The sequence below is a fragment of the Microcaecilia unicolor genome, chromosome 4 (assembly GCF_901765095.1).
Source record: "Microcaecilia unicolor chromosome 4, aMicUni1.1, whole genome shotgun sequence".
NCBI lineage: Eukaryota > Metazoa > Chordata > Amphibia > Gymnophiona > Siphonopidae > Microcaecilia > Microcaecilia unicolor.
Window position 1 is genome coordinate 183,531,783 of NC_044034.1, and position 22,983 is coordinate 183,554,765.

At 43.9% G+C, this 22,983-nt stretch overlaps 1 protein-coding gene across 1 annotated transcript in view; it reads left to right on the top strand.

The window, feature by feature from the left end:
* The window catches only part of PDE3B (phosphodiesterase 3B), a 569,033-nt gene that overhangs the window by 473,008 nt on the left and 73,042 nt on the right, over nt 1-22,983 (top strand). Inside the window, exons 5-7 of the mRNA XM_030201042.1 lie at nt 20,006-20,112; nt 21,005-21,215; nt 21,429-21,517. Of these exons, the coding sequence (XP_030056902.1) occupies nt 20,006-20,112; nt 21,005-21,215; nt 21,429-21,517 (407 nt within the window). The remainder of the gene's footprint in view (nt 1-20,005; nt 20,113-21,004; nt 21,216-21,428; nt 21,518-22,983) is intronic.

The following is a 22,983-nucleotide window of genomic DNA, read 5'->3' on the forward strand; positions in this document are numbered from 1 at the left end:
TTGGCCAGTCAGGTTTTCAGGATATCCACAATGAATATTCATGAAATAGTTTTGCATGCAGTGGAGGCTGTGCATGCAAATCTGTCATGAATATTCAGTGTGGATATCCTGAAAACCTGACTGGCTTGGGTGCCTCCAGGACCAGGTTTGGGAACTACTGGACTAAAAGTTGTTACTGTTTTGTTTTGTTTTTTTGTTTTCTATTTTGTGTCTATGAAGAAAATACTTAGTACTTAAGCCCTTATTTAGTATCTTCACTGATAACTCTTGGGCAGGTTAGCAATAGAAAGGGATAATATTGGGGAGATAGTTGTATGTCATTCCATGCTGCATACGTTTCATGTATAGGATAAACATATTCATTGTTCTAGTATTTATTTTGGTTATTGTAAACCGCCTTGATCATCTTTATGAAAGGCAGTCTATCAAATAATGAGTATTTAAAATAAATGTGCAGAGAAATTTTTATGAGGTGGAATTAGTTAACCTTTCAGTTGCTGGTTTGAGCTTAATCATTACAGCTTTTCGTAATAATGCTGCTCAAGCCACACAGCTCATAAATAACTCATACATTGTTTAGATGTCATTCCTAGTTTGATAGTTCACAGCATGCATTGCAAAACAGTATTTTTGAAAAATATCATAACGTCCTCATTACAAGATTCAGAAGAGCATAGTTTAATTTCTTCATATAATAAATATGCTTACTCAGCAAATTAAATTCCATGTTGCTTCACTTTTGTTAAAATTATCTGGTTTTGAAGGACTTTCTCCCATTTTTACTGCTAGTAGGAAAGCTTGTGTAATGTTTCCAGACCTACTGTTCCATATTCTAAATTGACTAATCTAGACCATAAAACACCATACACTGATGAAAATTTAGGTTTGAATTGTCATAGAATCTGTCCCTAGCCACAGAATTATGGGAATTAAACTGCCCCCCCCCAAAAAAAAAAAAAAAAAAGTTGCCAGCTTAAACTATGCTACCTGTTTTTGTTTACTGTCAACCTTTACATACATAGGTACCAACTTGATTCCATATTCCAGTATGGCATCACTCCTCTGAGTGCCCTGCAGTCTCAGATCAGTAGCCTGTGTAACTTGACTCCGTTTCTGCTGTGAGAACTGTATAGCCCTGGCCATACTTCTCAAATAACCATGTGTGTGTTTAGTGGAACCTGAAAATTTGTTCTTTGTCCTGTTTGTTTGCCTCCCTCTCTCCTCCCAAACAAGAGTTGCCCCTCCTTCTGGCTTACACTGTACCTCTAGGTCCCCCTGGGCCTATCTTACAATCCCTGGTGGTCTAGGAGTGTAGTTGGGGCAGGAGTTGTTACAGTTACTCCTTCCCATTCTGGCTTTGCTCTCAAAATGGTTACTGTGACTGGCTTGACTGCACCACTAGACCACCAAGCATTCAAAGGTAGTCCTGAAGGGGGCTACTCTTAGTATTCTTTTTCTTTTTTTGTACTGCAGTTACGATCTTGCTCAGTAGTTTGTCAGTGGTTCCCAAACCAGGTCCTGTAGGCACCTCATCCAGTCAAGTTTTCAGGATCTTCGCAATGAATATTCTCCACTGCATATTCATTGTGAATATCCTGAAAACCTGACTGGCTGGGTTGCCTCCAGGACCAGGTTTGGGAACCATTGGTTTATTTAGTAAATAGAGTGCTCCTTATAAATACTTTTGATACAAAATTTTTGCAGGAATTTAAGTCCTGCTAAATTTAATTTAAATTGGGATGATAGGAATTAGCCTCTCTGTGGTGATATTGCATCAGCTGTCACTCTAAATGTGGCACCAAGTCAGCCACTGTAAAAGCCCCATGATTTTTAGTTTGTTTTTATTAGTTGTGGTCCATGTGTGTGGAGGCTATTTTGCTTGATGATAAAATAAAATAGCCAATCTGCGGCACAGTCTTTCAACTGTACCCACACCTGTATATTGTATAGACAATGGATTTGACTTCTCCCTCACAGCTTCTTATAGGATTCTACGTAGTACTATGACTCAGTTTGCTGAGCAATCAAGCAGCTGAACACTACAGCCTATTTAACTGACCCAATCCCTTCAAGCATTTTAAAATGCACTGTAGAGTCATTACTTCCCTTCATTCAATCTCTGATTTCTCTTAGCCTCTCTTTAGGTTCCATTCCAGATTACTGGAAAGCTGCCATCTTAAGATCTCAAATCAAAGATCTGACTACCTCGGGCATGGATCATAAGTACATAAGTATTGCCATACTGGGACAGACCAAAGGTCCATCAAGCCCAGCATCCTGTTTCCAATAGTGGCCAGTCCAGGTTACAAGTTCCTGGCAAGATCCCAAAACAGTACAAAACATTTTATGCTGCTTATCCTAGAAATAAAAAGCGGATTTTCCCCAAATCTATTTAAGACTGGCTTATGGACTTTTCTTTTAGAAAGCTTTCCAAACCTTTTTTTAAACCCAGCTAAGTTAACTGCTTTTACTACATACTCTGGCAAAGAATTCCGGTTTAATTACACGTTGAGTGAAGAAATGTTTTCTCCGATTCATTTTAAATTTACTACTTTCTAGATTCATTGCGTGCTCTCTATTCTTAGTATTTTTGGAAAGAGTAAACAAGCGATTCACGTTTACCTATTTCACTCCCCTCATTATTTTATAGACCTCTACCATATCTTCCCTCAGCTGTCTTTTCTCCAAGCTTAAGAGCCCTAGCCGCTTTAGCCTTTCCTCATAGGGAAGTTGTCCCATTCCCTTTATCATTTACATTTCCCTTCTCTGTATCTTTTCTAATTCCACTATAATCTTTTTTAAGATGCGGTGACCAGAATTGCACACAATCATCTGAGTATTGGATGTAATCTAGCATTTAGACTAGCAGGTTGAAGAACAGTGTTCAAATCCCATTGAAGCTCCTTGTGGCCTTGGGCAAGTCACTTTACTCTCCATTTCCTCAAATACAAACTTGGGGCCCTGTTTACTAACATAAATATTTAATGGGAAACACTATTATCACTAATAATTTCCCTCATAAACATATACCATAAATTAGAAAATACAGTTCACAATAAAATGGTATTTTCTATCCAAACTTTATTCTGTTATCAAAACCCCTGGTATTGTAAAGTATCTCAAACATTTTCTGGGCTATTATTGATGAAAGTGAAAAATGTTATTCACTCTTGAATGCACAGATTAATATTTTCAAAATCTCACTTATCTTATTTAAAATGTTCTTCAGCAATCTTTCCTTAGTAAATCTCAAGTCCATTATCAAAATCCTGTGCCTGTACTTGGCCTAGGGAAACCTTTATATATCACTTTATGCTCAATCCAAATGTGCTCGATCCATCAGTCAAATGAATGAGAAATCTATCAAGTAATGTTCAATCAGTAAATCAGATATTGAATCTACAGCTTGAGAAATCCATGAAATAATGTTCAAACAGTGACTAATCTTCAGTTTATAGCTCGACACAGTGTTGTGTTTCATTTTACAGCATCAACAGGAGCTGGATATCATGCCACAATGTTGCATTTCACAGCACATCACAAGCTGGATGTCTAAACAAAATGAAACTTAACCAAGACTTGCCACAACATTATTTACATCTCACAAATTTTAAATCTAAATATTCTTATTTTAATCATACGTCAAATCATTATATCATACTTTTAAGAAAAGTATAGTGGGTACTGCCTCGGGAACTCTCCCGCTTCTGAATGAAGTGACAATGACACACGCACAGTTATATCAACCATAATACTTGCGCCCTACATCATAATTCATGCCATCCAATATTTTTATGCAGGCCCAACAGGTGGACAGTTTACAAGGATTAAATCATTCTCTGTTCACACATTAATATACTTTGTGATTATATTACCTCTACTAAGATGAATTTGTTTCAGCACGACAAATCTTAAATCTTCTACAGTATGTTGGAACTCCATCCAATGGTGCTTCAGTTTTGTGCAGGTGAATATTACTTAAATGTTCTCCTGTATGCAATTTGATTTTTCTGGTAGATATGCCCTATATACTGTGGGGATATATTAGAAGGATAAACTCCTAATATATAATCGTAGGTACTTTTTATTTATTTATTAGGATTTATTTACCGCCTTTTTGAAGGAATTCACTCAAGGCAGTGTACAGTAAGAATAGATCAAGCATGAGCAATAGGCAATTACAGCAGTCAAAATATTCAAATAACAATACAAAGTATGGCGCAAGAGGGGCATTTTCGAAAGGTTGTCCAAATCTGAATTTGGACGCCGTCACGAAGTCGGCCAAAATCAGACAGGTATAATGGAAGAATAGTATGGACGTCCTTAGACATTCCATTATCGCAGTTGAAAATGCCCAAATCAGGGACGCCCAAAGTATAGGAAAAAGGGCGCCCTTAGACATTCCATTATCGCAGTTGAAAACGCCCAAATCAGGGATGCCCACAAAGTATAGGAAAAATACTGCAAAGACATCCTTAGTACAGGAATAAGGACACGTTTGTCACAGAACTGCCGAACGATGTCCATCTAACTAGGCCGACCTAAGGACGGCGGCCCTGTAACAGGGATGTCCTTCTGCAGTTCTGTGACAAACGTGTCCTCGTTACTGTGCTTCACACTTCTCAATGTTCCTTATATTTTTCCTGTACCTGCATATCCGCAACTATATGCACTGTACTTCCGGAACATGCAGCTATGGGAAATATAAGGAACATACATATTTTATTGTGTGTATATGAATTTCGCACACTTCATAATGATCCATATAAGGAGGGCTCCGCACATAGGCCCCACACGCGTGATGACAGTCCATGAACGTCCATGCGTCACGGCCATCCATGTGTGGAGCCATTATAGATGCCAAGATGTGCACGTACTGACCTGTCCATATATGGGATGGTCATCCATATATGGAGCTGTGCATGTAAGGATGCCCATCATGCATGGGCGTCCATATAAGGCGATGCATGGTTTCCAACAAGTTATTCACTGAGAAACATGACACTCCGTAGAGAACCAAATTTTAGTGAGCAGGAGACTCTGTGCCTAGTGCACCTGTGCTTAAAGCACAGAAGAATTATTTTTCGTCACCACCACCTGCCCTCCAGGACTCTCTCCATCGAAGCCTGGGGTGAGATAAGGGACAGGTTGGAGAGGTAAGTGTTTGCTCACCCCCCCCCCCCCCCCCGGGCTATCAGCGCCCCCTCCTGTAGCTACACATATAAGAGCTCCCTCAGCAATGTAAGCACAAACTGTAGTCTGCATTCAAGGATAATCAGTGATATGTGCACATGCACATTCATTAATAGAATCTATGTACTAGAAAGCAAAAACATTCCCACATCCCTACAATACTGCACACAAACGGTACTCTCTCTCCACCTCAATGACATCATCTGTACCAATGTAATGTCCCCCCCCCACCCCACCCCAATCAGTGTTGTAAGTCTCTCCTATTTGATTTCCAAATGAATTTGTGTACTGAAGGCAAGAAGGGCCATCCCCTGACTTCTGTTGTGCAAACTTATATCTTGCAGAAGATTTGGCATTCGGAGGGACCTCGAGTCCCTCCGGCGGAGGTTCCGAAGAACCAAGAGGGAGAGCCCTGACATAATCAGGGCAGTGAGACGGCGCCTCAGGGCCCGACGTAAGTATTATAAACAGAGCACCTGTACTCATTTGTAAATATATTTATTTAATAATGCAAATGTCCTGTACAATATCAGTTTCCATGTAGCTAATAGGCAACTAGTAAGTCATAACACCTCTGTCCCAGATCAAGGCCTGAGGTTGCAGCTACCCTCCCATGAGTGTGGCTGCAACTTCCAACTAACCTCTGAAATGAATGAGATGACATGCCTCACTTCTATATCCCCCTTTCTGGAGTGGATACTATTTCATGGTATTCCTGCCTTAGGTCCTACTGTTAGTGGATGTCATTGCCTCATATTAAAGTTATGTGCTTCCCCCCCCAAAAAAAACAAAACAAAACCCCAAAATGATCAGCCAACCATAGTCACAAATCATAAAGCAAACATGCTGCTGAGCAATGAGTGTGGTCTGCCTGTGTACTCTGTGTCAGACCAGCATCCAGAGTTCCCTTTCATGTTATGTCATGCATCTCGCACCCCATGGGTATAGCCCAGGGCTCACCACACCTTTCCCCATCTCACGCCTCAGGCCAGCCAGCTCCTGCACTATGCAAGCCATATTGGATGTGCTGATCTCAAAGACAATCCTGTTACATACACAGGGCGGCAGCGGCGGCAGGAGGAGGCCGAGGCGTGGGAAGATATGCCTCCTCTGGAGGAGGAGGAGCACCCACCAGCCCCAGCAACACCAGCAGCTCCACCCACAGCAGCAGCTCCAGACTACAGTGCCGCAGTACTGCAACTCCTGCAGCAACTGGTTACTGTAGTCAACCAGTTGCTGCAGGAGGTGGCAGCACTGCAGCACTCTGTGGGGGAGCGGCAGGAGACACACAGCAGGCTCGTGCTGCTGATTATTGAGCTGCTATGACACCATTTGCAGAGGAGGAGGGATAGGGGAGGGGAGATTGATTTTTTTTTTGGGGGGGGGGGAATTGTAAATAGTTTTTAATTGTATATAGTTTCAATACAATTTGACACTTTTGGCACTGACCAGGGTCTGTGTGTGTACTTTGTGCACTACATATGTATTATTATCAAATGCTGGGGTTGATGTGAGAGGAGGCAGCAATCTGGGTTGCATGATAGGTGAACTATGACAGAGAGACTTTGGTACATGTGGCCATACAGAAGGCCACCTGTTCCTTCCAAACTGCATGGCTGTATGGTAAGTGGGGGGTGGGGGAAGCTGGGTGGGCAATTCTGTTGAGGAACACAGATGCCCATCCAGCCTCTCCCCCCTTACCATAGAGCCCCACAGCACAGAGTTGTGTAAATAATAGGTATGTTGTCTAGCACTAGTGATCTGCCAAGTAGAAACTTGCAGATAACCATAGGTAGCGCATAGACGATGTTTGCTCTCTGATCGCCAGACACCCTTACCCACAAACAAACCTCATTGGTGAGGGCCAGGAAGGAGTAGTAGCAATGGTATATTGTGCCGAGGAGAAAAGGCAAAACAAGAGTAAAAGCTTTAGATGGATGTTTACTTCATCACAGTTGCAATATAATACATCAGGTACAGAAGGGCACAGGCTAGGGGAATTATATAGGCACCAGGCTGTAGCCACCTGCAGGTAATTTAGAATAGGAACTGTAACCAGAACCCCTCTCCCTCACCATGACTTAAGGGCTCAAGGCCGTGGTAGGCACGCACCTGTGGCCACCTTGAAAATAGTTTGCAGGATAGAATTTAGAAATGTTGTTCCATAGCTATGGAGGATTGTAGGAGTGTGTTGAATAATGTGGAAAAGACATTCAATGCATATATGCTTCCCCCCTGCCCACCCCCAACAACCTTGAGAGTGGGTGGGCACTTCATAAAAGGAGACTGGGATTCACCACATAAAGAAGGATGGAACCTAACGGGGAGACGCATGATGTGCAAAGCGGGAGAAAAACTACCTTCTGTGGATACCCATGAACCTGTTGAAAATAGACATAAGATTTGAATGCAAAGAACAGAGACAGAATGGGGAGCCCTTGACCATGAGGGATGCACACATCCATTCTCAGGGCCTCTTCCCCTCCCGCACCCCACAGGCAGCCACAACTGAGTGTGTCCAATAGAGAACAAGACATCTGTACAGTGAATTGGGTAGAAACAATCATGGCTCTTTGAGTCCAGTGTATTACAGTCCACTGCTGCCTCTTGCAGTCCTCTTGACCAGCTGTCCTGCAAGATGCAATAAGTGTTTGTTTAGCACCTACATAGCAGAAAGGGAAGAGGTGGCTGAGAGGTATGAGCTTACCTTGAACTTGTGGTGCAAGAATCTGTTGGCTCCAAGGGACCAGAGGCTGCCTGCTTCAACAAAGGAGAGAGAGAGAATGGGGGGCAATGAGGGAGCACATCACACACAGCAAGGAGCTCCTGGAGGGTAGAGAATGGAGAGTTGGTCACATGTAGAAAATGCAGAGTATATGCTAAAAGAAACCCACAAACAAACAGGTGTACAAAAGCATACAGTGGCAAAAACAAGGGTTACTATAACTGGAGCTAAAACGCTTTGAAATACCACCCCATTAAAAAAAAAAACTTCTACACTGCAAGCACAGACAAAGCCATTTTAAAGAGGCGCCAATAAAGGAAATGCAAACTTCCAAATGGGAAGAGCAGCTGCGGACATTTATCATTATCACCCCTTAATCGAAATGAGGACACCCGAAACACAGTGCAGCTGGGACGCCCATAGTTCCCTACCTATAATAGAAATTAGGACACACAAATCGGCAAAGCAGCTGGAGACGTTCAGGGATTTTATCGATAATCAAAATTAGGGCACCCATCTCAGGGACACCCATCTCATTCTCACATGGGCATTCCTGAGAGCGTATTTAAGCGCCCTTCTCTGTATTTTCGATACTTTGCATCGCATTGATACAATGGCACCAAAGCAACCACCCACCCGCAAGGGTAATTTCACCGACGCAGAAGTTGAACTGCTGGTTCAAGAAATACAGAGGAGGCACATGCATCTCTTTGCTCCGACGGGCCAGAGGCTAGCTGCTACAACGAAGCAGCGAGAATGGGAAGCAGTAAGGGACCGGCTCAACGCGGTCTTCCACTGTGGCAGGGATGTGGAAGACTGCAAACGAAAGTGGCGCCGGCTGAGGCGTGATGTCAGGAGGAAGGCTGGTGCCAACCCCCCAGCAGATGACACCGCTAACTTTACTCCCATCGAGCGCATCATTCATGGGCTCTTGCCCCAGGAGGGGATCCATGGCATTGGGTTCCTTGACACATCAGCACAGCCTAAGGGCTCAGGTAGGTTGACCATTAGGAAGCTGGGGTTTCTGTTGTGCTGTACTACACTCTGTTTTACACAAGTGGGGGACAGTGTGGTGGTCCTAAGTAGGGAAAGGGGGGAAAACACCACATGCAATGCAAATCACTTTTCATTACAGATCGTGACACAGGGAGTAGCAGGGGGTAGGGTTTCCAGCAATGTATATATTATATGTAAATAATATATTTAAAATATAAAATATGAAAAATAAATAAAATGTGTGTAGGTTACCACTGTTTCACAGCTTTGGGGGCCTTCCCCATCACCAAACTCTGCATATCTCCTTCCCAAATCTCTGTGCTGTAGCCCCTGTGTCCTCTGCACTTCTTCCACAGTTCTATGACTACCCACTTGCCTGTGTGGCTCTCTTCCACATCAGTCTCTGTAGTACACTGCGCTCCTTGTCTCCAGCTCTGTACCATCTGTGGCTTGCCTGCCAATCCCATTCCTCACCATCTCTTTGCTGGGTCTTTGCCTGTGGGGCTATGTATATGAATGCTGAAAAACAAAAGTGGGTTATTTTGACTAACACACTTCCTCCCCTTTTGCTATGCAGGTGATGAGCCAGTCGGAGGAAGAAGTTGGCCCTAGTGGCCACCAGCCCCAGCACACAGAGCACCAAAACAGTGAGCCTGGACAAGAAGCCACACAGGACCATGGGGTGGAACCACATGACCCAGCAGCAGCAGTGCCGGCTCTCTCTCCACCACCCGCAGCAGAGGCTCTTCCTCCACCACCCTCAGCCTTTGCTGATGATAGCATTGAAGAAGAAACAGAAGATATAGAAGGGGGACACCTCCCTCAGCAGAGGCCATCCAGCCAGAGGGGGCAGCTACTGTGCCTCGCCACACAATTGCTGGCCCAGAATGTGCACATGGAAGACTACCGGCGCCAGAAATTGGATCTGCACTGGGAAGCACTCCAGGCCCAACAGGAAGCGGTACAGGTGCACTGGGAAGCTCTCCAGGCCCAATGTGAAGCGGTACAGGTGCAACGGGAAGCGGTACAGGCCCAACGTGATGTGATACAGCAGCTCCAACTACTGGAGCACAGCATTGAGGGTCTACACCGTAATCTGAGAGCACCTAATACAGCCCTGATGCAGCAACAACTGGCGTCGACTTCCACCACTGCACAGCAACCACCTGCTAAGAAGTGGAGCTTGAGAAGATCCTCAGCCTCCCCAGCCACTGGTCCAGCAGCCACCACACCAGCTCCCCTTCTGGGTCCTGTGCCCAGGTTGCAGGGCAAGCTACAGAGCACAAGGTGGCTGGACTTCCACAGGGCAGCCGAGGCAGCAGGTGCCTTGTGGACACAGAGGAGGAGAGTGGGAGCTCATCAGAGAACTCTCTACAGAGTTCCCCTGCAGCACCAGCTGCAAAGGAACACGGTGGGAGTGGTAGGAGGGGACGGGTACGGGGCCAGGGGAGGGGGCGAGGAAAGTGATGGGACATGCTGGGGGGTGAGGGTTGGAGAGGGGAATATACACAGAGAGGGTGATGGTGGTGAGAGAGGAGGTGGTGGTGGTGTGTAAATACTGTGTGTGATATAAATAAATGTCAACTTACTCTCACATAAAACTTGTCTCAATCAATCTTTGCCTGGTTCTGAGCCTCAGCTGGTGTGCACTCTGCTCTGCTCTGTGGGAGAGAGGTGGAGGGGGCTCCTCATCCTGTTCCTCTGGGGCCTGCTGCTGTGGTGGCTGTGGCTGTTCTGGGAGGGCCTGTCCTCTGCGCATTGCCAAATTATGTAGCATGCAGCAGGCCAGGAATATCTTTGCCACCTTTTGGGGGCTGTACAGGAGCTCCCCTCCAGAACGGTCCAGACATTGGAACCTGCTCTTCAGTTGTCCAAAGGTGTGCTCGATTATGCCATGGGTGGTCCGATGTCTAATGTTGTAGTTCTCCTCTGACCCTATTTGTGGGTGCACTATGGGGGTCATGAGCCAGCTTCACTGTGGGTAGCCTCTCTCACCTTTGGAGAGAAGCAGGATGAGAAAGATGAGTGTGTATTGTTTGGAGCAGGTACCTTGTGGAGGTGGTGGGGGGAATAGTGGGTTGTGGAGTGAGCTGGAGGGAGACAGTGCTGAGGGCTGCCTGTTGGAGTAGGTATAGTTTGGGCAGATCCATGCTGCACTTACCTAGTTGCCATCCGCCGGTGATCTCCCCTTGGTCAAACCTGCGGAAGATTCCTGAGTGCTGCAATATATAGGCATCATGGGTGGAACCTGGGTATCGGGCACACATGTCTAGAATCTCCCCCTGGGTGTCACACACAACTTGCATATTCATGGAGTAGAATGCTTTCTTGTTCCTATAAGTGGCCTCTCGTGCCCGGGGGGGGGGGGGGGGGGGGGGTTTGAGTGCGACATGTGTGCAGTCAGTGGCGCCTATGACCGAGGGGAAGCGAGCTACGGCGTAGAAGCCAGCCATTTTGTTCTGCAGGGCCTTGGGGGGAGGGTGGGGAAGGTGATGTACTCAGAGGTGTGGGTAAGGAAGGCATCAAGGAACTGGGTGAGGCAGTTAGAAATGGAAGGCTGGGTGAGACCCATGTTCACTTCTAGGACAGACTGGAAACTCCCAGTGGCCAGAAGAGAGAGAGAAGCAGTGATCTTTAGGTGCACAGGGATGGGGTTGTTCCTACAGGTCCTGGGCTGCAGGAGGGGTTGGAGCTGGTCTCAAAGGTGCTGAATGGCAGCCCTAACAAAGTGGTACCTAGTGAGACACTGCAGGTCAGTGAGGTCTAGGAAACTGCTACGGGGCCTGAAAACTCTGGGGCGTGCGTACCTCCTGCGGTGCTTTCCCTCTTCCTCCAACATGTAAACCAACTGTGCATTTTGTGCCTCCATTTCCCCACACTAGAGGTGCAATGCAGTGCCACCAGTGCTCACCTCTCCCTACCAACTTGGTGAAACACAGCAGGAACAAATAGAAGCTGCCACTCACTCTCCCACCACCGACAAACAATGCGGTCACACACAGCAGACAAACAAACAAAAAAAAAAGCAACACTGGGCCTTCAAGACTGTCCCAGTCTTGAAGGCCCAGTGTTGCTTTTTTTGTTTGTATGCTTTCTGTGTATGCTGTATACCCTCTCTTTTTGTTCTGTCACACATAGCAGAGCCACACTGAAAGCACTCCTGCCACACCCTCTAGCCACTCACTCTCCAAGCAGCAAACGACAGTCTTCACAAACACACTGCAGCAGTACACAGGACAAAGAGACAAACAGAGACTACAAACAGGTAAGGGAATGAAATATGAACTTGGGGAGGGAATGCAGAGGGGGAGGGTATGGGGGCGATAGAGGAAGGAATAGTGGTATCTGAGTTTGGGGGCTAGAAGGGGTAGGGAAAGCTGAAAATGTAAAACACAAATGAGGCAGGTGAGGGTGAAAACGTTCTGACTAGGGGACACAGACAAAGGTAACAGGTACTGAACTCAGCTTTCTCTGCAAACAACGATTCAGCTTTCTCTCCCAACAACTCTCTCGCCACTCTCCAACTGCACAAAATCACTAATGGGTCTAAAGACAACTTCCCCCTTACTCTGGTCGCTTTTATTTCAGTTCTAATTAAGAACGCTCATGTTCTGACCCATGTGAAACCATTTTGCAAGCCGTTATACGCTGGGGGCGCACATCACGTAACACCTCCCATAACACGCCCCCTGTGGGGACGACCATAGATGGCGAGACGCCCTTACGGCCCGGTTTTGATTATTGCATTTGGGTGACTTTCTTTCACAGGGACGCCCATGTACCTTTTGTGTCACTTTTTGGGTAACCAAAGATGGAGCATATAGATAGGTGGGGGGAAAGGGAAATGGGACTTGATATACCGCCTTTCTGAGGTTTTTGCAACTACATTCAAAGTGGTTTACATATATTCACAGGGCCGTGCCAACACGGTAAGCGAGGTAAGCATGGCAGGGGGGCGCTTCCCTCTGGGGGGCGCCGCCGCACCATGCTCACCTCGCTCCCATTGTTCAACTGCCCACCCTCTTCTCCCCCCCCCCCCCCCCAACATCCCTTTTCTTTTTTTTTTCCTTTTTAAATTTACCTCCGTGGCGGTTCCGGCAGCGCAGCGTCAGTGAAGGAGGCGGCGCTTCCGACATCTCTAGCCTTCCCTTCGCTGTGTTCCGCCTTCTTCTGACGTCACGGAGGTAAATTTAAAAAGAAAAAAAAAGAAAAGGGATGTTGGGGGGAGAGAAGAGGGCGGGCAGTTGAACAATGGGAGCGGGAGGGCAGGGGAGAGACGAGAGCATGGATGCGAGGGGGGGTCATGGAAGGGAGAGAGGGGAATTGCTGGAATAGGATGAATGGAGGGGGCAGGGGACAGAGGAGCATGGATGGGCATGGATTGGGAGGGCAGGGCTCAGGGAGAGAGGGGAATTGCTGGAAAAGGATGAATGGAGGGGGCAGAGGAGCATGGATTGGGAGGGCAGGGCTCAGGGAGAGAGGGGAATTGCTGGAAAAGGATGAATGGAGGGGGCAGGGGACAGAGGAGCATGGATTGGGAGGGCAGGGCTTAGGGAGGGAGGGGAATTGCTGGAAAAGGATGAATGGAGGGGGCAGGGGACAGAGGAGCATGGATGGGCATGGATTGGGAGGGCAGGGCTCAGGGAGAGAGGGGAATTGCTGGAAAGGGATGAATGGAGGGGGCAGGGGACAGAGGAGCATGGATTGGGAGGGCAGGGCTTAGGGAGGGAGGGGAATTGCTGGAAAAGGATGAATGGAGGGGGCAGGGGACAGAGGAGCATGGATGGGCATGGATTGGGAGGGCAGGGCTCAGGGAGAGAGGGGAATTGCTGGAAAGGGATGAATGGAGGGGGCAGGGGACAGAGGAGCATGGATGGGCATGGATTGGGAGGGCAGGGCTTAGGGAGAGAGGGGAATTGCTGGAAAAGGAATGGAGGGGGCAGGGGACAGAGGAGCATGGATTGGGAGGGCAGGACTCAGGGAGAGAGGGGAATTGCTGGAAAAGGATGAATGGAGGGGGCAGGGGACAGAGGAGCATGGATTGGGAGGACAGGGCTCAGGGAGAGAGGGGAATTGCTGGAAAAGGATGAATGGAGGGGGCAGGGGACAGAGGAGCATGGATTGGGAGGGCAGGGCTCAGGGAGAGAGGGGAATTGCTGGAAAAGGATGAATGGAGGGGGCAGGGGACAGAGGAGCATGGATGGGCATGGATTGGGAGGGCAGGGCTCAGGGAGAGAGGAGAAATTGCTGGACATAGAGGGGAGGGAAGAAAGATGAAGGAGATGAAATGAGGGAAAAGGAAGAGAGGAGAAAAACTGCACATGGATGAAGAAAATAGGCAGAAGCTGAGGACCAGAAATGAAGAAGAAAGGAGGAAAGGAAAGAAATAAATGGAAAGGAAGCCCTGGAAACGGAGTTAAGAGGACAGATAGCAGCAGAATCAGATACTGGGCCAGCATGATCAGAAAAAGAAAGTCACCAGACAACAAAGGTAGAAAAAAATCATTTTATTTTCATTTTAGTGTTTGGAATATGTCCATTTTGAGAATTTACGTCTGCTATCTTATTTTGCAATGTATAGCAATTTGTTTCTAAGAATATTGCTGACAATTCCTGTCAGTGTGGCAAGTGGTGAGCGATCATTTTCACGGGGGGGGGGGGGGGGGGCGGCGCTGCCGCCGCTGCCAACTGATAGTCTGCAGGGGGGCGCCAGAGACCCTAGGCACGGCTCTGTATATTCAGGTACTTATTTTGTACCAGGGGCAATGGAGGGTTAAGTGACTTGCCCAGAGTCACAAGGAGCTGCAATGGGAATTGACCTCAGTTCCCCAGGATCAAAGTCTACTGCACTAACCACTAGGCTACTCCTCCGTAGGTGACTGGTTTAGAGAAAGTTGCACATGAGGTCAGAGAGATGGTTAAATATTATCTCAGCTAGAGTAGGAGTGGATTAACATGTCCTGCTGTAGTATGTGCAGCCCATGTCATTCATTGTGTGTGTGAGTGAGACTAACACTTTAGTTACTTCTTCCATTAAAGGCCTGGTTGAACAGCCAAGCTTTCACCTGCTTCCTGAAATAGAGATAGTCTTGTGTTAAGCAGAGCCTTTCAGACAGCGCATTCCAGAGTGTGGGGGCTACTCCAGAGAACGCTCGCTTGTGGGTATCACATCGTGTAATGTGTTTTGGAGAGGGTGTGGTTAGTGATAATCCTTGGGAGGACCTTAGTGTCCTTGGCTGTGTGTGGAGGATCATCCTATTCTTCAGGCACTCAGGGCCATTTCCTTTCAGATCAGACATAAAGTTTTAAATTTAGTCCTGTACTTTACTGGTAGCCAATGAAGTTTTGGCATTGCTCCACAGCATCTATGATTTCAACTGGTTTATACTCCGAAAACATTTCTGCCAGATTTCTACGTCTTCTTTAAGCAAATTTATGTACCTGTTCAAATATCGAATGAATTTTCAAAATGTCTCGATGTTTTATACTTGCTTTCTGCAAATTCATTGCCTGAGTAGAATATGGAAAAACACAAACTGTCCTCTCTAATATATTTACTATCTTGAAGTAACCATTCTCTAAGTGCATTTTTAGCTCATTTATAAGCTTTATATATTGCTTTAGAAGGGTAGTTCCACTGAGAAAAATGATTTTTTATCAAAGATTCTTGAAAATTAAAATCTTCTCTTTTAGAACATAATCTCTTAATCCTCAAAAATATACTATTCCTTAAATGTTTTGGATGATAGAATAATCTAATAAGGAGTTACGGTCCATTTCTTTTCTATACATTGAAGTTTCAAATCTACCTTTATCCAATGTCATAGAAATATGCAAAAAATATGAGTTGAATCAAACTGCATAGTAAATTTGATATTTGAATCACAATTATTGATACATTGTTAAAATTGCCTTAACATTTGAATACCTCCAAACCACACTAAAAAAAACCATCATCTATAAATCTTTTCCAGATGACAATATGCTACTCATAGAGCGATCCATAAACAAATTTAGATGCAAATTGAGCCATATAAAGGCATGCTACAGTGGAGGCTATCGTGGCTTCCATTGCAACACTCTTGACTTACAAATTATACTTATCTTTAAATTGAAAGTAATTGAGCTATCTTATTCATCAAGTTAATATGTGAATCAAACAATTGTGTTTGTGAAAGATAATCTATATAATAATTTGTACCTCAGCTTCTCTGGATGGCTGGCTGTCTGGGTTCGTAACATGCTCACATCAGCTCGCCTCCAGTGTTCCCTTCCCTTTCAGTGTCCCACCCTCGTGTAAAAACGAAATGAGGAGGAGGGCGGGACACTGAGACGGAAGGCAAGGGAACGCTGGAGGCGATGCGAGCCCAGCCTGCGTGCCGCCGCTCCGACCTGAGGTAAGATGGACGGCTTACAGGGAGGGTGGCAGGAAGGACAGAGTCACTGGCCATGAATGGGAGGGAAGAGTCGCTGGAGATGGATAGGATGGGAGGGCAATGCACAGGACAATTGCTGCACATGGGTGGCATGGAAGGGCAGAAGCGAATCGCTGGATATCGATGGGATGGGAGGCGAGGGGAGAATTGCAGGACACAGATGGGAGGGGAGGGCAGAGCAGAGGAGAATCGCTGGACATGGAGGAGAGGCCAAAATCGTGGGACACGGAGGGCAGGGCAGAGGAGAATCACTGGACATAGATGAGATGGGCGGGGAGGGAAGAATCACTGGACATGCAGGGGAGGGCAGGGGAGAGAAGAGAAGCAGAGGGGACACTCCAACGTACTGTACATCATTCGCTGGACATGGATGGGATGGGAGGGCAGAGCACAGGAGAATCACTGCACATGGATGGGATTGGAGGGCAGGTCAGAAGCGAATCGCTGGATATCGATGGGGTGGGAGGCAAGAGGAGAATCATGGGACACAGATGGGAGGGCAGGGCAGAGGACAATCACTGCACATGGAGGGGAGGGCAAAATCATAGGACGTGGAGGGAAGGGCAGGGCACAGGAGAATCGCTGGAGATAGATGGGAGGGGAGGTAAGAATCGCTGGACATGGGAGGGCAGGAGAGAGGAGAAACTGAAGTACACTCTAACGTACTATACATCTGAAGCGATGGGAGGGCAGGGCACAGGCGAATCGCACTGTACATCACAAGCAATGGGAAGGCAGGGCAGAGGCAAATTGCTGGATATGTATGGCATGGGAGGCGAGGGCAGAATCGCGGGACACGGATGGGAGGGTAGGACAGGGCAGAAGAGAAATCGGTGGATATGGATGGGGTGTGAAGCGAGGGGAGAATTGCGGTTCACTTAAAAACCGTGATAGCCTTGCTAGTGCCCGTTTCATTTTTTAGCGAAATGGGCTTTTTTTTTTTTTTTTTTTGCTTGTAATCAATAAGTTCCTTAGCTTCCTTTTATGAAACATTGGTATACAATGGATTTACATCCATGGTTACTAATACTATAAATTCCATATTAAGCTGTTCCATTTCTTGTAAAGCTTGGATCAAATTAATAGATTCCCTTACATATGATCTTATCTGAGGCACAAAATCTTGTAAATAAAAATTCACATATTCACATAGTGGTTCAAGCAAGAACCCTGTACCCAAGACTATAGGGCATCCTTGGGGGAGGTCGGAACTTAAGATTTATGTATTTTAGGTATGAAATAAATAATAGGGACTTTCAGAAAAAGGTTATGAAGACATCTATATTCCTTATGAATAATGGTTCCATCAGTGTTTGCTTGAGATAACAATTCTGTCACTAATTAGTGTTCCTATGGGTGACTTAGCATTTAGTGTGTCCTAATCATTAGCACTGCTTAGTAAACAGGGCCCTTGGATTGTAAATTCACTGAGGATAAGGAAATATCCAGTGTACCTGAATGTTCCTTTCTTGAGCTAGCAATGAAAAGGCAGGAGAAGAAAAGCAATGCAGTAATCAAAACAGTAAAGTCAAGAAGATGAGATGAAATGTCAGCAATACCAAGGGCTACTCTGTGGTATGAAATGCATTCATCTTGCTCAAATTCATATATTTGTTTTTGAAGGGTAGAAAACTGCTGGTAGAGGTTATGGAGACAAAAATAGTAATGGAACTCAAAAATGTATCAGTTAAGCATATAGGATCCATACATAGAAAGAGAATGAAACTGAATCAAAACAAAATTGAAATGATCTTATGGCTGGATTGAGCTTCAACAGCAACTCCAGTAGTTGGGAAATAAAGCCAGTGCCATTCGGACTTCTACAGTCTGTGTCCTAAAAATAACAGAGACAGAACAGGATGAAGTATGTGTATTTTATATCACATTTGTATCATATGCTATGGTTGTACTTACTGAGGCATATTTTCAAAGCACTTTGTAAGTTTAAGTTCCATAGGTTACTTTGGAGCTCATTTTCAAAAGAGAAAAACGTCCAAAAACTGGCATCTGCATTTGGACATTTTTCTCACAAAAATGTTCAAATTGGTATTTCAGCCATAATGGAACAAAACAAAACCGTCCAGGACTAAAACTAAGATGTTTTGAGCTAGACCTGTTTTCATAATGAATAAGGCACAAAAAGGCGCCCTGAATTACCAGGTGACCACTGGAGGGAATCAGGGATGACCTCTCCTTACTCCCCTAGTGTTCACTAACCCCTTCCCACCCCCACCTCCAAAATGTGATTTTAAAACATTACTTTGCCTGCCTCAGATGTAATACTCAGGTCCATTAGAGTGGCATGCAGGTCCCTGGAGTAGTGTAGTGGTTGGTGCAGTGCACTGCACACAGGTGGACCCAGGCCCATACCTCCCCCTACCTGCTACCCTTTTAGAGGAAACTGTGAGCCCTCCAAAACTCAGCAGAAACCCACTGTACCCACATATAGGTGCCCCCTTCACCTGTAAGGGCTATAGTAGTGGTGTACAGTTGGGGGTAATGGATTTTGGATGGGTTTGAGGGGACTCAGCAGACAAGGGAGCAATGGTGAGATGTGTGCCTGGTACCATTTTATGAAGTCCACTTAAGTGCCCCCTAGGGTGCCCTATTGCTTTCCTGGGATGCCAGGGGGACCAGTGTACTAAAAATGCTGGCTCCTCTTACATCCCAATGGCTTGATGTTGTTTGTTTTGCACTTGGACTTTTTTTTTTTTTTAAATGGACCAAAAAACAAAACATCCAAATCACAAAACCTTGTTCTAAACAGTATTTTTTGAAAAAAAAAAAGAAGACATTTTTCTTTTTTGAAAACAACCTTCTTTCCTTTTCAGATTTTGAACATTTTTTGCAAAATAACGCCCAAAGTCGGACTTAGACATCATATCGAAAATGCCCCTCCACATACGTTTGTAAGTCTAAGTGCTTTGAAAATGAGCCCCACAGTATCTCATGGGAGGGGAAGACATCTTAAGGTTGAAATTAACAGGTGAAGTATTATTAGCAGTGTTGTTGGATTAATCATGTATTGACATATGTATGTGACTATGATGCAGCCATAATAATAAAGAACAACAAAAGAGAGTCCAAAACTCCCACAAAAAAACACAAAAACAACAAATCAAGTGGAAGAAATCCAGAAAGACCAGACTGAAACCACAGATAGTAAGAGCACCAAGGAAATTTTATTGGGACCCTACACGGTCTGTGTCTATGCTCCGTTCAGACAGCACCAGCGATTGTCTCATTTTGTGATTATTTTGGAGGAACATCCGTATACGTCAATTTGAAGACCGCTGAAGAAGGCTTTTTTGGCCGAAACACGGACCTTGTAGGGTCCCAATAAAATTTCCTTGGTGCTCTTACTATCTGTGGTTTCAGTCTGGTCTTTCTGGATTTCTTCCACTTGATTTGCTGTTTTTGCCATAATAATAAAACCACTTTTTGGACTATTGATATGCTGGTGTGGTATTATGTTCCAAGATTGCATCATATATAACCGCTTATATGGGGTTGGTATGGGTATTTTGCTGACTGCTGTGTTTGTGATTCCATGTTTAATCAGTAAAGCCACGCTTCATGTAGAAAAAACTATTATAATGATTGTTTAGTTTTCATTCAATTTTTGTCTATTCTTTTATTTCATTTTATGGTGTAGCCAAGGATCATATCCAAATGGACCTTTCAGTTCAAACCTTCTGACAATTCCAAAGCAAAGGTCATCTTCTGTGACCCTCACCCATCATATGGGCTCTAGACGAACAGGTAAAATGATATTTTGTATCTAGTCAAGACACATCTGAATGTATTTCTGCATGGCTTCAGTATGCACACATTTTAAATTGGGCAGATATAATCTATTTGTCCTAGAGTCACTGCATTAGTAATTGAGTCAACTAACACTGTTTACTTAATTTATCCAGACTGTATATACCGAAGGTGCATTACTTTGTGAATTATATGATTGTTGATTTTGGTTGGTATGTTCTTTGTTTTGCATTTATTATCTCTTGTTTTTATAGAACTTGCTTACTGGGACAAGGTCAGCGTAGCCTGACTTTGAGGCCCCCAATCACTTTGCAGTGTGAACAAGCATCCTATTGTCAAGTTAACATTTTAAACTCAGTTTTAGGGAATGTTAGACCATTGTAGTTAATCTAGTTATGCTGAGTACACTTAGACAACTGCAAAAAAGCTTATTCTTAAACAGGTATAATGGCAAGAAAAGATGGAAGTTATAGTTTAATGTCACCAGTAGCTAATGGGATATTTCAGAGAGCAGCTGGTTCTGTATTAGGTGGTTTACATATATAGGTGTAGAAGTCTGCTTTATCTATCATAATACATGTTTTTTTAAAATTTCATTAATGGTATAAAAGAGCAAATATTCCTGCGTAACTAATTCATGAATAATTGGTTACCTAATGTCTAGATAGAACTTTCAGATCCATTTGTATTAAGAGCATCTTCATACTAAAATTTGTTTTAACCTCCTTAGGAAGATTACAGTTTACTCCAGCTATTGTATAAATAAAATTACAAAAGTGCAGGCTAACTAAAATGGAAAAGGAACAGCCACAGTCTGGCATCTCTCTTCATTATTTTTTTTTAATCTGGCGTCTGTCTTCATAACTGTTTTTTTATGTTTCCATTGTAGGTATGTCTCCTACCCTGAGTCCTATGAACTCTGCCAGTTATGTGCCTAATATTAGTAGTACTCTAGTCAACCGTTCACCTGTAGAATTTCCTGACACTGCTGATTTCCTAACCAAGCCAAGTGTGACCTTACATAAACCTCTGGGATATGCATTTAATTCTCCAGATTTTCAGCAGCCACTCAGAACTTCTACAGGTCATGTTTGTAACAGGTAAACATATGCCTAACAATTTTTTATTTCATTAATTTTAACTTCTACTCCAATTACAAAATGGCATGCATGTGACAAAAATACCTTTTAATTTTGGTTTGCTATCATTACATTTTGTACTTTATTAGCATAGTCATTTTAGAAATGACATAGCAGTCTGTATAAAGAAGCATGAGAAATATTCTAATTTTGTGCCTTAACTTTTACTTAAAGCTGTGGACGTTCAATTTTCAAGCCTTTTCCAGTCTCGGAAACAATAGAGAATGTACAACCAGGTTTAGAATATCAAGGCAAAAAATCAGGTGGGTTTAATATACACTTAACATTTTTGCACTGCTCTTAATTATAATGCTTCAGTTTCTTATCAATATTTTTAGTCTCAGTTAAAATGTTTTAAGGTCCATTTTACATAGAATGTGATGATCAGAATTGAGACATGCATGTCAAGGCATTCTCGGTTCTGGTGGTATTTTAGAAAGTGGTGAATGTGGAGCATTTTGTAAAATACATGAAAGGATGTGTATGAATGCCCATATATTTGCTTGCATGCGCAGGTGAAACTGCCATTTTACAAATATATATATTGAAAAAGTGAACAGCACAAATCTAATAGCTTCTGTGTAGAAGTGGCGATTTGTAACTTCTGTGTGTAAGTGGCACTGTCCTATTTCACAAACTTAGACATGTAAGTACTGCCAATTAAGTAGTGAGGCTGCTTTTTTATATTTTTCTTCTTTATGGAGGCGAAAGTAAACAATTGGGGGATTAAGAAAAATTACTGAATCCCTCGTGTAAAACTTGATACGGAAAATTTTTTTCCCCAAATCCCTTTGTAAAAAGGGGAATATGCATGTAGTTTTTTGTACTGCCTAAGACATGCCAACCAACACCCTCTTGAAATCTCTGTAATGTGAATCTCCACATAATAATTATGGTTTCTGAAATTTCCATTTACATATGTATACAATCTACATGTGTAAATTCCACAATTTATGGAGATTTTTTAAAAAAGAACTTCCTTTGTATATTTATACTTTATGCTTATTTAGTATTCCACAATTTTAAATTATTTGGATATCATGTACTAGTTTGGCTAAACATTCTAAGTGACCCCTTTACTAAGCTGCATTAGGTGCTAATGTGCACCCAACACAACTTAAAATGGCACACTGCAGGACACGCTCAGGTATCCTGCAGTAATTGTCAAATGAGTATGTGCTAACCATGCACTAAAAATATTTTTTGAGGTGGCATGTCAGTGGGCTAAGATTGGGTATTCTTTTTTTTTTTTCTTTCTTCTCTTTTATTTTATTTGAGAATATTTTATAATAGCATCACTTCAATACATCCATGAGTATAAATAAGGAAAAAGAACAATTGATTTCTAAGAAGAAATGGCAAAAACTCATATGCAGCATTCGTCTACAATATTAAGGAAAAAAGATCCCAAGATTAAAGGTAGAAAACAATTCATAAAAAAAAGGAAAATATATTTTACCCCATCCCTCACATCAGCCCAAACCTGACACAAACCTCTTTAGCTTGTAGAAATTCCAAAAGTTGTTTTGGGTCAAAAAACAAAAAAGGCTTATTCTGTAATAAAAACCACACATTGACAAGGTAATTTCAATTTGAAATTCACCCCCAGAGCTACAACTTTGGGGCAGAGGGCCAAGAATTCTTGGTGCCTCTTCTGAGAAATTCTAGACAAATCAGGAAAAATATGAATTTTAGACCCCAAAAAACAGCAATATGTTTAAGATAAAGC